Source organism: Erithacus rubecula (assembly GCF_903797595.1).
Source record: "Erithacus rubecula genome assembly, chromosome: 18".
In the NCBI taxonomy this organism is placed as follows: Eukaryota; Metazoa; Chordata; class Aves; order Passeriformes; family Muscicapidae; genus Erithacus; species Erithacus rubecula.
In genome coordinates, this window is record NC_136670.1 from 347,902 (window position 1) to 362,037 (window position 14,136).

The window sequence follows — 14,136 nt, forward strand, 5'->3', positions numbered from 1 at the left end:
CAGTAAGTTTCTATCGCACTCTGCAGGCATGCTCAGTAACTTCTGCTGGTCTGAGAATAAAGCAAAATCTGCAAACCTGCCAGAACCACACAATCTGCCTGCTGGTCCTGGTGTAGTGCCTGTAGATGGTGTGTCTCTGCCAGTCATTCAGGTCAATTTCTTGCATTCCACAGAGAAGCACCTTTGGGGTAGAAAAAGGGAAATAAGTAGAGGAATACAAATTTGCATTTTTCTTCTGTGACCTCGCACACAGCACAAGAGAACAACTGAACCCCCACTTAACAACACCAGCAATAACAGGCACTTGATTTTAATTTTAAAACTGATCCAGAACTTCTATAAAGAAAGACTGGTGATGGCTCATGAAGTGCATTTGGAGAGGCCACACATTAGAGTCTCTGTTGTGAAAATGGAATAATCATTTGCAATTTTAGGAATAAATTCTTCCCTGTGAGGGTGGGGAGGTCCTGGCACAGGTAGTCCAGAGAAGCTGTAGCTGACCCTGGACCCCTGGAAGTGTCTAAGGCCAGGTTGGACAGGGCTTGGAGCAATCTGGGATAGGGGAAGGTGTCCCTGCACATGGAAGGGGGCAGGAACAAGATTATTTAAGATCCCAACCCAGACCATTCTGGGATTCTAGGTAGAAATTCAAGGCAGTTTATCTTGGACCAGCCATACAATTCTTCGAAAGGGATGGGATGTTTTGTTTTCATGGTTTTATTTTTCAAACTGAACAGATACTTCAGGAAGTGTAATTTTGAGAGATCAAACCAAACCATGAACTTGACTCAACCTATAGGCAATCCATTGCATATCTAGTTTTATCTCTCACTCTGTTCAAGTTACTCATTCTTTGACCACAGTAAATCAAAGAATCACAAATTAAGAAATTTCTGGTGATAGAATATTGGCCTGTAGCAACATCTAAGTTGGATGCAAAGAAGAACGTCAAGGAAAACACATGAATCTACTACTATTCCATGAAGTTTCCCCCATATTCTCTATAAAACAGTTGTCATCCTCTGATTTCTGCTCTTCAGATATACTGCCTGGAGCTTAAATATTTTATGTGTAATGACCTGGATCCAGCAATAGGCAAGCCATCCTTTACCTCCAGTTCCTTTGCATCAAAATACTGCAAATACTGTTGTGGCAAAATTTCATTGAAGCCTTCAAAGAAAGCCTGTGTCTGCTCCTCAACACCTCGGGACAGTCTCCATTCTGCTACTAGCCTGGAAAAGAAAACACACCAAGATCATTTAAATGGCCCATGCTAACCTAACTCCACGTTTTGCCTATTTTGAGACTAACTGTAAGCTAAGTTAAAAAAAAAAAACAAACATGGGAAGTCTGGAAAGTTCTGGGGATAGAGCACTGAATAATTTTATCAGCAGCCTTTACTCTGTGCAAACCATTTCAGTTTTTCTCTAAATTACCCTAAGCATTCAACTGTTCTGCTACAGAAGTATTTTGGACTCAAAGAGGCAGCATCTTTTCACTGATTACATTAATGACAGCATACCAGTCCCGAGGTATTTGAAGATTTTGCCTGATATTCTCCCCAGAAATCTCAGTTGTTGTGCATGACAAGGTAAAAAAAAGGACAAGTTGTACTGGTGAAGAGCAGCAGGACTAACAGCTTACCAAGCAGTGACTATGTCCATTTAGAAAGTTCCATATTTGTTTCTGTTAATCATGAAACTTTGCTCTGTGGCAGAAACTCCACTCTCCATTGATATAAGGATGAAAAGCAGGCAGGAGACCCAGAGAACCTGAACCCAGGGAGAAGCAGATATTATGCTGAATTCAAGCCTAACCTGTCAGGAGCACTGGAGTCTAAAGTAGAGGTGGCTATTTCTCATTTCAGTCCTAGAAACTTGAGGGACTTAAAGCAGGACTTGGAATAAGACAAAACAATCCGAATGAAACTGGAATCCAAGCTCTCCTGGGTTCCAAGGAACTAGAGAAATCCTCCCTTCTGCCAAATGCCAATGTTTCTTGTGCAAACATCACCTCTTTTGTGAATCACTGAAACATCTGCAGGTTTCTCCCATGATGAAAAGAAAGCCCACTCCAGACTCCCTCCCCCTGCCCATGAAAAAAGCCTTCACAGAACACATCATAAAGAGGAAAATTCTCTGTGATTCAGTTTAGTTTGTTCCTGCAATGTATGATGACATTTTCTTTTTTTTGGCAAGCACATCCTCCAAGCTTTTATGTTGAAGTTCACACCTTAAATCAGAGCTGCTGTACTGCTGCACGCTGAGGAAGGAGGGGATATTTCAGAACAAAGCAAGTCACTGGTTCACATTTTTATTCCTTAATCACTCTTAGGCTCCTTCACTCCTAATCTCTTGCTTTAAAATATTTTGGTGCTGCAAATATGAACCTTATTTTATGACATTACAACCTATGACATTCATAACACTTACAATTACAAGATCAGTTCAGATAAAACTAACAGAATTCCAAGTATTTTTGAAAATAAGAATCTCCACAAAACCATCAAAAAATGTTTTCCATAAAAACCTCAACAAAAAAATCACCCCTCAAAACCTCAAATGAATCAGAAATGGTTGGCTAGAACATCAGCAGGCTATGAAGCAATATAATTATAATAATAAATAGATGTAACATTTCATGAAATATGTAAGTCACAATTCTCATCATGGTATTCTGCTAAACTGAGATAACTCTAGAAAAAAGGTGGACTTCTTCTAACCATGATCTTCAGGAAAAGTGGATTTTAGAAACTTATTTCTATCAGTATTCGTTTTTCAATTACGAGATCCAAACACTTGCCACTTGTTGCCAGCATCAGCAACTATTCATCAATGCTTTAATTGACAAAGACAGTCTTTTGTTACTAGAACTTAAGAAAGAAAATGACAGAGTATTTTAAAGTCTTCACTTATTTTCACCTGATGTAGTCTTCTTTATTTTCTTCTGTGACCAAAATGTTGCTACCATTTGGCTTCAAATCATGGCTTTTGATTTCACCTAGTATTTCTTTATCAACAGAAAAAAACATTTCCAAGCCACATTCTTCAATATCATTTTCTCTGGAAGGAAAAAAAAATACAGTTTTAAATAACTGTGTTGAGAACTTGCACACTGTAGAGAAGATGAGTACGAAGTACCTTAAGGTAGAGGGTTTAGAGCTAAATAGTCAAGATAAGGAAAAGTTCTTTACACAGTAATTATGGCCTTGCAAGAAGTCCTGGAGTTTACATCTTGATTTATGCTTTTGCAAAATGAAAAACTGCCTGTATACACAGAGGTTTTGATGATCAAGTCCAAAATCCAGATATTTATCCTGACCCATAACACAGCAATGCTCATCTTGAAAACATGGCTGTGGCCCCATTATTGAGGCCCATCATACAACTGCACTTGCAAACTTCATCTTCCCAAAATACATGGTATTGCATGAAACCTTGAATGAGGAGGGAAGGATTCAGATGAAGGGATGATTTTATTTCATCATTCATCCCTTTTAAAATGAAAGCTACATGCTCCAGCTCAGTTTGGGCATAGAGGTTTGGCAGATGACCTCTAAAGTCCCCTTCCAATCTCAGTCAATCTGTGAAATCCTCAAACTTGCAGAAATGAGAAAAACAGCCTCCTGATAAAAGTGCCAAGGAATACTTTCTGCAAAGTTATAAAATTTGCTTTTTTGTGAGGAACAAAATTATGTCCGTCCTGACAGACATGGCACTTCTCCTCTGTGAATGTGCTGTCCTGTCCTCAGGGGTACTTCCAGTAGCACTACAGACAAGCAGACTCAGCTACACTGAAGTTTGGGTTTGGGTTGAGAGGACTCTGCAGCCCTTGGAGGTCTGAAGGCTTTTCTCCTATTTTCACATCCTTAAGTGTGTTTTCAAAGGGGCAGAGCCTTTTCTGGACTCCAGCCTAGAAGATTTCTACCACTACAGAAATTGTTTTGAATTAAAATGAAGGCACATTAGCAGCACATCCATGGAGTGCAGAACATACTACTTTGAAAACCAAACACAATTCCTATTTTAATTCTAAAACATCTCATATGCTGCTTCCTTTGCTTCTCAGTGTTTAAGATAAACCTTCCAAGAATCATCACTACACGAGATGAAAAACCTGGCTTTTATATTTAGTTTTGCATTTCAAAACCAAATCTATTTTCATACCCTCTATCATGTTTTCAAAGCATGTTTAAAACTATTCTTAGTGTGATTCTTAAGTGAAATGTTTTGTCTCTAGTCGTAAGAAAGACTAATTTTTTTGCAAAATTGTTTTTATTATAGCTGAAGAAATAAAAATTTACTATTTTTCTTTCTTTTTCTTCTAATTGTAACATTTTTAACGGAAAGAAAAAATATATCACTGAAACAAATGGTGCACATCAACAATACACTAAAACATGTGGCATCCTCCTATGACAAAATCAGTGTAGAAAGACAATGCTTTAGATTGAAGGGGTTTTAAAAATAATTTCTTAAAATATCTGTATATACATAATTCCAAGATAACTGAGGTCTAGAAACTCCACATCCTTTTTACTTGCAAGTCTCTGGACAGGAATTTGCAAAGTCTTCCAGGAAGAGGAGGACTCCACAGGTGTATGGACAAAAAGATGCCTGATTATGCAGACGTGGAAGGCTGCAGGTAGGAATGGTCTGGAATCATTAAGCTTGGGGCAAAAATACCAGGATAGCTAGAACTGTCTGCATTAAATCTTCAATACCAACCTTGAAGTCAAATTGCAAGCGTGACTAACAGATGAATTACGTGGTAGTAAGTAATAAACTACATTTTTTAGCTTTGCGTTATTGCAGCACTAAACATTTTGTTTTCTAACTAAACCAGGTACTACAAAAATATTAAATGGGTTTTTGCTGATTTCTTTTAACCAGTTATCGCAAAAGTCTCAGTCGAATTTACTCAAGCCATTTTATTTGCAACCATGTTCAAGACTGCCATATCCATATGTCTAATTAGAATTAGTAACAGCCAACAAAAACACAACACAAGATGCTACATGGAATATTCAATGGACCAGAAAGGCTCTGCATTAACAAATCATACTTTGTGCAACTAAAGTTACAGTAAAAATTTCATACTGTTCTGCAATGTTAAATTGCATTATTCCATGGGGTAGTTGGTAATAGATTTACACCTACTTCCTGGCAGAAGTGAAAACCAAAAACGTTGTATTGCTATTTCAAGAACAAAATGAAGTCAAACTCACTTTACCCAGATGAGAGAGTTGTAAAACTCTGGGTCAACAGATTCTAAATCCTTGAGTCCTACTGCCTTGTTTAGGATACGTTTATAGAACGGCAGAGAGAAACCAGTGTCAATGAACTTCCCATGGAACAAAGCCTAAGGAACACAAAAACAGAAAAAATAATGCAAAGGATGCTTCAGTACTTAATATGACAACATTTTGTTCTCTATGCCCGTGAAATCTGACAGCCAAAGAATTAAATTGCCTGAGTATGACTGCCAATATGCTGAAGTAGCTTATATCAACAGGAGTTATAGCCAAAACACCTCACATTGTCAACTCAAAAATGGATTTTTTTTAATTACCCATCTGATGGCATGATATTTATTTATACAAAAATTACAGGGCAGACCCGCTCCCTGCTTTAGGACTTACCATGGCAATGAACCTTCCAATGAATCTGAAGTATTTCAGGTGGTCTGGGTTGATGTAAGAGGCTGGGTTTATCTGTAAGCAGTAGTTATCTTTCCCTGCATATTCAAACAGGCAATACATGGGGTTCAAGACTTCATGTGACAATAGAAAGAACCACTCCCTGAAATCACACAAACAATAAAGACACATTTCAGAATATACCACAACAGAAATTACTGTAGCTAACTCATGCTGACTCAGGCCCTTGTTGGCACAGTCTGCCTCCTTCCCCAGAGAGCAGCTGGCCCACACTAACACCAAAGGGAAACTACAGCAAATTACAAATTAAAATGCAAAATTTAATTACACACAGCAACAATACACAACTATCATTGGCTTGGATAAAGCCCACTCTTACCTAAATGAGCATATTAGAAGTCTACCACTGATCTAAACATCTGGGGTTGAGGAATGCCAATTAACATAAGCACTTCTCAGTTACATTCCAGTAAAACTTCGGATATAAATTTAGATTTCTGTTCACTTTTTCAATAAGCTCTACCTTGACATTTACAGTTGGGCCAAAGGCTCACTTTAGTTCAGTAAACTGCATCTATGTAATCGTGGAGATGATTAAAGTCACTCCTAACGGAAACTAAAAATCATCTTATACAGTTTTAAAACATGCAAAAATCTTGCAGAACTGCCTTCCTCAGATATTCCATGGTAAGGAATAAACTTCACTCCTATTGTGAAAGCACTGCAGCTTAAGTATCTACTTTAGGGAAGCCTTCACATCACCACTTGCAGAACAAGTTATTATCTGCCATTTCAGTGTAGTTTACCTTGCCACACCTCCATAATCTAAACCTTCTTCACCAGGGAAAATAACCCATAAACGTCTCCGGAGATCCTGAGGGCTGAAGCTCATTATCTTAGTGAAAGAAAAACAATCAGTTCTTTTCAAGAAAACAGTATAAGCACTGGTTAGAATTATTACTCTTTTCTAACAAGCACTAGAGCATTTAATAATTTGGAAAAATTTTCATCAGGGTCTACAGACCTTAACAAAACCTAAACATTTAAGCCTTAGGTCTACAGAGATTAATAAGAATTTCACTCCTAATAATGCAAACTTTTTGGCTTTTTTTAAAAATCACTCATTTCAAGACAACTGGACTAAGATTAATTTAATAGATTTTTTTGTATGTAGCCCATGCTAGTACAACACACTGTGAGGAAAAATGCACCAAATATAAGCAAAACAAAAACATCCTGAGAATGGGGTACTGCTCTGCCCCAGCACTTGCCTCAAAATTAATTCAGATTTTAAATCATTCTGAGGGAAAAAAACCCTCCCCTTTGTCATATAAATCAGTGTCAGAAGTTCATATTTTAGCATGATCTTGTAAGTGTGAATGCAGCCTAACTACTAAACTGGTACTTTTTTATTAGTCTGACATAAAGCAATATTAGCAAGATATCAAAGGCTCAAAAATGACACGTGAGAATCAATTTAATAACTCCATTTTTCATGCTCATTACTCCCATGTTTTAATACAATACCTGCTGAAATGAGTCTTCAAATAATGTTTTCCTGCTCACTGTGATCTTTATGTGCTGTGGCATTGCCAGTTGCTGAAAGGAAGTTTTTTAGAGGTGAAGGGTACAATCACTTAAAGGTTTCCACTATTGAATTTAGACTGCTATTTGTAGTATATATTAAGAGGTACAGTTGAATTTCATAAATTGATATAAAACAAACCCAGGAATCAAGGTATCTGAATTCAGTTTAATCTGAGAACAGATTGGTTCCAACATTGCTATCTACAGTGGCATGAACACACCTGCAGATGCCCCTCAGAAAAGGTTAAATATTGCACTCCCACAAGATACTGGAAAACATGATGATCAATAACATACGCTGAGTAAGGCTTTCTACCCCAGAACTGATGAGACACATGAAGTACCTCTCCTATGAGAAAAGGCTGAAAGAATTGAGATTGTTCAACCTGGAGAAGCTTCAGGGTGACCTAATTGTGGCCTTCCAGTACCTGGAAGGGACCAACAAGAAAGATAGAGAGAGACTATTGACAAGGGCCTGGAGTGACAGGACACAGGGAATGGCTTCCCACTGCCATTAAGGGCTAGGTGGGATATTGGGAAGGAATTCCAATCACCTGTGAGGGTGCTGAGGCCCTGGTACAGGTTGCCAGAGCAGCTGCAGCTGCACCTGAATCTCTGGAAGTGTCCAAAGACAGGTGGGACAGGGCTTGGAGCACCCTGGGATAGTAGAAGGTGTCCCTGCCCATGGCAGGGGGTTAGAATGAGACTATCTTTAAGGTGCCTTCCAACTCAAACCATTCTGTGATTCTATTAATTTAGTAAAAAACTAGAACATTCAGGCTATACTGCACAAAATTCCAAACTAAAAACGAAGCTAGTCTCTCCATTATTTTCAAAGGATAATTCAGTGACTCTTGAAAACTGGAACATTTAAACCACAGACTTTTTCCTCAAACATCAAGGTACTTCATCTCTTAACACAAGGAGCTTAAAGAACCAAGACTGACACGCTGGAATTTAATATGTTAGAGCAACCTAATGTGCACCACAGTATATCTCTCAGTGTTTAGATAGGTCTGTTATATTGCAAATGCCCTGCATCTTTTGCCAGAGCTGGGTATTTATACAAAAAGCCACCTCTCTAAAATACTGTGCCTCCATATATTCCTGTATTAACAGTAGCAAGAAAACACTATTCAGAAACCCATCACTTCAAAAAGAGTAGGGAAATTGATGTTTTTATTTATTCTAAAACATATTAAAGCAAAAAGTTACACAACTTTAAAGCTTACTTGAGATGATACAATTCCTGCATCTATTCCCTCCTAATTTGACCCACCTTAAATCTTAAAGTAGTTTGACTCCCTTTATTGGAAGGCACTGAACAAGGTATTGGAAGCATGTAAGTAAAACCAGAAGTGCAAGCAAATACTGCCAAAAAATGAATCCATACCTGACACCAAAATCTGAAATAATGGACCTTGGCCTTGAAATCACGCACATAAGCTATCTGGGGTCCATTGTCTCTGCAACCAAAAAGAGGAAAAGAATAAATTTTCAAGTGTTTTTGTAACTGAAGTAAAAGCCTGCAAATGGTACAGCTGTATGGCTTAGCTGGAAATCTAGTCAGTTTTTGACTTTGGGGTGCAATTTCTTGTTTCTAAACTAAAAATAAAAATCTTCCTTTGTAAACTGTGGAACACTTTACACACATTTAAAACACTACCTGATCATTAACTGTAAAAAAAAGATTAACACTAAAGATGTGATGATATTCAGTTAACTTGGGAGGCAAATTCTGGTTTCAACTTCATTCTGGTTCCTAAAAAAAAAAAAAATTAAAAAAGAAAGGGTTGGGTCTCTTTAAAAGAGAGAGACTAGTAACTCTAAGGAAGCAATTTGGTCATCAACAGGACAGATGCAGCTCCCCCATTACTCTCAAATCTCATACACTACAAGGCATGAAGGATTCTGCAGTGTTCAGAACTCTGCTTTCCTTAGGGACTTTCAGTGAATGAAAAATCCCATGTTATTAAGCAGCACTGTTCCATGTAAACCTTCCTGCTTAATAATATATTAAAAGGAAAAAAATAAAGATGTAAAAAGTGATGTATTCTAACCTTACTTCTGAAACCTTAGTAAAATGTAAAGAATACTTACAGAGCAGACTTGCCCGTGCGAGGATCTATGTATGTAGTGGTTCTTCTATTGTGATCCACAAAATAGGGAATTCCATCCACAGTAAAACGCATTTCCCAGCCCTCTGGCAAGGGCTTCTCATTTAACTGACTATGGATACAAGAAAATACATGGTAACTGACCAACTTCATGTATTAAGTCAATTGATCGATACCCGAGACAGTAAACATTTTGAAAAATCTAAAAAATTTATAGATTGAGAAAGTTTCCATTTGGATTTATTTTAGCTTTTCCCCCCCTCTACTCCTTAATCTGCAGTCAGCTCCCAATTAGACCAAAATGACCAATTAAGTAAACATTAGCTCATTTGATTACACTACCTTAAATAAAGGCAATAAAAAAACTTAAGGGAAAAGTGCAATCAAGATTAATTATTTCCTTCACAAACAACAGAATTTTATCTTCTAACTATGAGGCTTTTACTCAAAAACTGACATAATTTTAATAAGCAGCTTTTGGTACCTCAGGCATAATGACAGCAGTCATAAATGTTTCAGAATGACAAAAAGAAAATGCAAATACTGACTACATAAAACTTTTTGACAATTTCCAACTCAGTTTTGCTTTAGGCAAAAGTAGATCTCAATATATGTGGAAAACCTGAGTAGGATCACCGTGAAGTGCTCCCCAGTGGCCTCCCTCCATAAATACCATGCGCAGGCCCAACATCCCGTTGCTGGGCTGTTCCAAGTGTAACTGCTCTTCACAGCTGGCTGCTGCAGAGGTGAATGGCTACAGCTGTGACCCCTCTCACACAGCCTTGGCTGGCCCCCTTCCCCTCCTCCACGGAAGACAGGTGAAGTTGCTTTACCTAACAGACATTTTCAGCTTAAACAGCAGCTGGGACTAAATACGCTTCATCCTCAACTTCTTGTCTCCGTTCCTTACCTCAAAGACTCTGCAGTGACACAGCCCCAAATAAAAATAACTCAAGTGCTTCTAGTGCTTCAAGTGCTTCTCTGTCTCCTTTATTCCTCCTTTTTTAAAAAGTTGTGAGAAAAGGTGCTATAGGTTTTGAGTTTGTCTTCTGTCCCCTTCCTGTCCCTGGACATGTCCAAGGCCAGGTTGGACAGGGCTTGGAGCAAACTGGGACAGTGGAAGGTGTCCCTGCCCATGGCAGGAGAGTGGAATGAGATGGGCTTTAAAATCCCTCCCAACCCAAACCATTCTGTGATTCTATGACTGTCTGGGAAACAACCAAAGTCTTATTCAAGACTCTGCACTATCCCATCATCATAAAAAAGAAATCTCTCCTTCCTCCAATGACACAGATGTTTAGACAAATGTAATTGATTAGTTAAGGATAGTAGAAGCCATTCTGGGGAATAAGCTTATTGCATACTGTTGACCAAAGCTTTCCTGGTAATTGTAGGATGACAAAGCAATATTGTGACAGTTTGCATTTTGGCCAGTATCTCAACTTTTAATCAAGCACTCTGATGTTTGCATAGAACAATCCATGCCTCACCTGTGGGCAGCAATTCTTGCTCACTCTACTCTTAGTACTTGACTCCATTTTAATGTCATTTACATTTTCATCATACATGCAGCTGCAGCTGATTTCTTACCCCTGACTCCTGGGATCTTCCCATTGAGTGATTCGTGTGTTGTGATTGACAAAATACACTCTGCCATTGCTGTCAGTTCTCTTTTCTTAAAAGATATAAAAGGAGAAAAAATTCAATTACTCCTTTAAAATACTGCTAAGACTATATCAAATAAATAATATCAGTCACCAGACCTGCCACAGCCTCTCCTGCTCTCAGGTTTCTCTGCACCTCCTCTGACCCAACATATCTTCACTTTCATTGACATAATTCCTTACTATATAATCTATTTTTCAATTGTAGGAAAAATTAATTGGAAAAAGGGAAAACTGTGAGCTGTTTTGTTCACAGGAAATTTCAGCTCAAATTGTGTCAAATATTGTGATGTGCCTGACAAGCAATAGAGAAAGCAAATACAGACGAGGGAGCAGATGTACACAGAATTATCAAGAAGGTACAGGGGGCTTAAAGTTTAAATCACAGCATAGAATAAAAAATGGTCAATGCAGCTTCCAAGAAAACCCTTTTATATTTTCTCTCAGATGAGCCATGGGCATACACTGACCTAACACTGCCTATTAGAAATGCCCTGGCTTGCTCCTCTATACCATTCTGCTGCTCTTCATGCCATTTTTATTTAGCTTTGCAAGAGAAACAAATTACCAAAAGGGATCAAAATCTGACTAGTATAGGTCAAAAGCTTCAGTTTCCAAGAGAGATCTCAAAGTAGGCCTTTACCTAAGAGCTTGAAAACAGAATTCCACATGATGTGGAGACTCAGTTTGCCATTTCCTGGACAATGCCAGCCTAAAGACCTTTCTGTGAAATGCTATACATGTCACGTACCCAAGCACAAGTGTAGGATTTTATGGCATGAAGTTGCATCAATACCAGGACTAAAAATCCAAATAGTTCTGTTTGAAAAGCAGATGAACCCAAAAACTCAGGTCCAACTCTGGCAAGTAATTACTTGCTCCAAATTCCACAAGACAGTTCTGAGACCTTTGTCTACATATAAAACTTGAATTTTTATATCTGCTTGACAGTCTACCAGAAAGCAGTTTTACTATTTTTAATTACCCTTCTATTTTTAATTACCCTGCCAAAATTTGTACTAATTGCAAATTCTCAACCCTAGAAAGCACAAGAATAAATTTATTCCAGGGAGAGGGCCAAATCAAGAACCAGTTAGCTGTCACTACAAAGAACATTTTCAGAGCAAAAAAACTCTTCAAGAGCTGTCTTGGAGAAAGAATTTGGCAGTTTTATTCAGACAGGATTTGGAGCTTGATTTATCAGGAACAGGATGGTGGGGGGAATGGAAAAGTTTGAGAAGGATGGCAGTGTTAAAGTAGCTATTACACTTGTTACCAGTGGAGTAAACCAGAACACTTTATAGTTTCTAAACCACTTTGAAATGGCCTAGTCAAGATTCTGTTTTAATAGCACATTTGATTAGATCTAATTTTAAAATATTTTTAATCCAGATAATAATTCTTAAAAACTAGTTTAGAACAGCTGACAAATAATTTGGCACAAGTATGCTTTAATGTTTAATTACATTGTGTTACCACATTCAAGTTAGTCTTACCCCATCCATGTGGCAGAGGGCCAAGAGGATCAAACTCTTTGCTCTGTGTGGATGAAAAGTCCTGGTTCTGCAAGTCACATGAACAAAGAAGGCATTAATGACTAGTGCTTTGCTTTCCAGATGTTCTACCACAGCCATCCCAAACTATTGAAGCAAATGCATTTTTGCTAATGTTACACATCAGCAAAGGTGCCAACTATTTCTTTTTCTCCACAGAGGCGGCCTGTTTTACTGACCTTGGCACGCTTAATTAACTTCAGTGCCATGAAATAATTATCCTTTGTTTAGTATCCCTGCCTACACAGGAGGAAATCAGTACAGTAGCACCCAAAACAATCAAACTTCATCCCTGCCCTCAGTACAGTTCTCCCTACCATCACTTACAGACTCAATTTTTCTCAGACATACAGCAAATCAGAACCTACACCATTCTTGATGAGCGTGGTTGGATTGATCTAAAGTGTGCTATTCATCAGAGGCAAACAATGGATTAAAAATCCTGGAAGAATTATTTTCAATTTCATGGCTCTCCTAACTTTCCTTGTGCATAATTCATTTTACCCAGAGCAGAAATGCATAGCCTGTGAACTTGCACTTCCCAGGTGTTTTGCCAGAGTAACACAAGGAAAAATACAAATAAATCAGCTTATTACTAAGATGTAGCTTGTTTTGAACCAAAGGCTTTATCAATATTGTACTTGAGTTTTATCCAAGAAGCCCTATACTGAGGTGAAAACTAAATGCCATGTGCTGACTGCCAGGAGATGAACTAACATTAAAATAAGCCCTCCTTGCCATGCTACACACAGAGATATATTATCATAAACCATAACAGAGTCTGATGCCTTAGGGAAAGATCACCCATAGGTATGCCCAAACCCAGAATGACCCTAACCCTCAGTGAGCCATGTATTCTTACCCCATATATAAACCTCTGGTTGAATTGCTGCATGGCTCCCTGGAGCTGGCTGCGCTGGAGCTGCCACTGCTCGTAATTCCGGACAGACTCCAGCGTTGGTCTCTGCCATGTTGTCGTTCTGGTGAAGTGATCAACGTAATAAATCCTCCCCATGTTGTCAACTCGGCGCTCCCAGCTTTGGGAAAAGAGACAAACCACAGCTGTCAATAGTTGGCAATTTAAGGGCTCAGAGGCACCTGGAGGCCAATGTGGTGGAAGGGAATAGAATGCGTGCACTCATCAGCAGATTTTTCTCCTCTGCTAAAATCATGCAAGAGCTAGAATTGCTTTACAAAAATCACATTAATTTGTTGCATACTACACAAAGTCAGACCCATTCCATTTACTATATTTTTAGGGTTTTTTGAAATAGTTTTCAAGTGCTATCTAGACCATTGTCCATACTGTGCTGGCATCACTGCAGTTATTCCACCCACCCCATAACACACACCTGCTGGTTTCTCCTAAAATACCCCCTTAACAAACCCCCTGACATTTTATGTTATTCAATGCAAGACTTCCCCTACACTGATCTGGCAAAAATGAAAGGCTTGGGCATGGGGTTTGGTGTTCTGATTTTCTCTGGGCTTTTTTTTTTTTTTTTAATTTTCAGTTCATATAAGATCAGTACTACTGATAAAACTCGAAAGAACAC

General features: G+C 38.4%; 2 protein-coding genes across 8 annotated transcripts in view; one reads left to right on the forward strand and one right to left on the reverse strand.

Moving 5' to 3' along the window:
* LOC306809620 (uncharacterized protein) overlaps window positions 1-14,136 on the forward strand; it is a 195,531-nt gene that overhangs the window by 47,953 nt on the left and 133,442 nt on the right. The window lies entirely within an intron of this gene.
* Window positions 1-14,136, reverse strand: part of ITCH (itchy E3 ubiquitin protein ligase) — a 56,309-nt gene that overhangs the window by 4,678 nt on the left and 37,495 nt on the right. For all 6 annotated transcript variants that reach the window (XM_079321288.1, XM_079321289.1, XM_079321287.1 and 3 more), the window contains 12 exons: window positions 13,443-13,617; window positions 12,524-12,590; window positions 10,954-11,038; window positions 9,347-9,475; window positions 8,640-8,712; window positions 7,187-7,258; window positions 6,466-6,554; window positions 5,642-5,801; window positions 5,228-5,361; window positions 2,922-3,062; window positions 1,112-1,232; window positions 77-181 (listed from right to left, as the gene is read on the reverse strand). In XM_079321288.1, coding sequence (XP_079177414.1) covers window positions 77-181; window positions 1,112-1,232; window positions 2,922-3,062; window positions 5,228-5,361; window positions 5,642-5,801; window positions 6,466-6,554; window positions 7,187-7,258; window positions 8,640-8,712; window positions 9,347-9,475; window positions 10,954-11,038; window positions 12,524-12,590; window positions 13,443-13,617 — 1,351 coding nt within the window. The remainder of the gene's footprint in view (window positions 1-76; window positions 182-1,111; window positions 1,233-2,921; window positions 3,063-5,227; window positions 5,362-5,641; window positions 5,802-6,465; window positions 6,555-7,186; window positions 7,259-8,639; window positions 8,713-9,346; window positions 9,476-10,953; window positions 11,039-12,523; window positions 12,591-13,442; window positions 13,618-14,136) is intronic.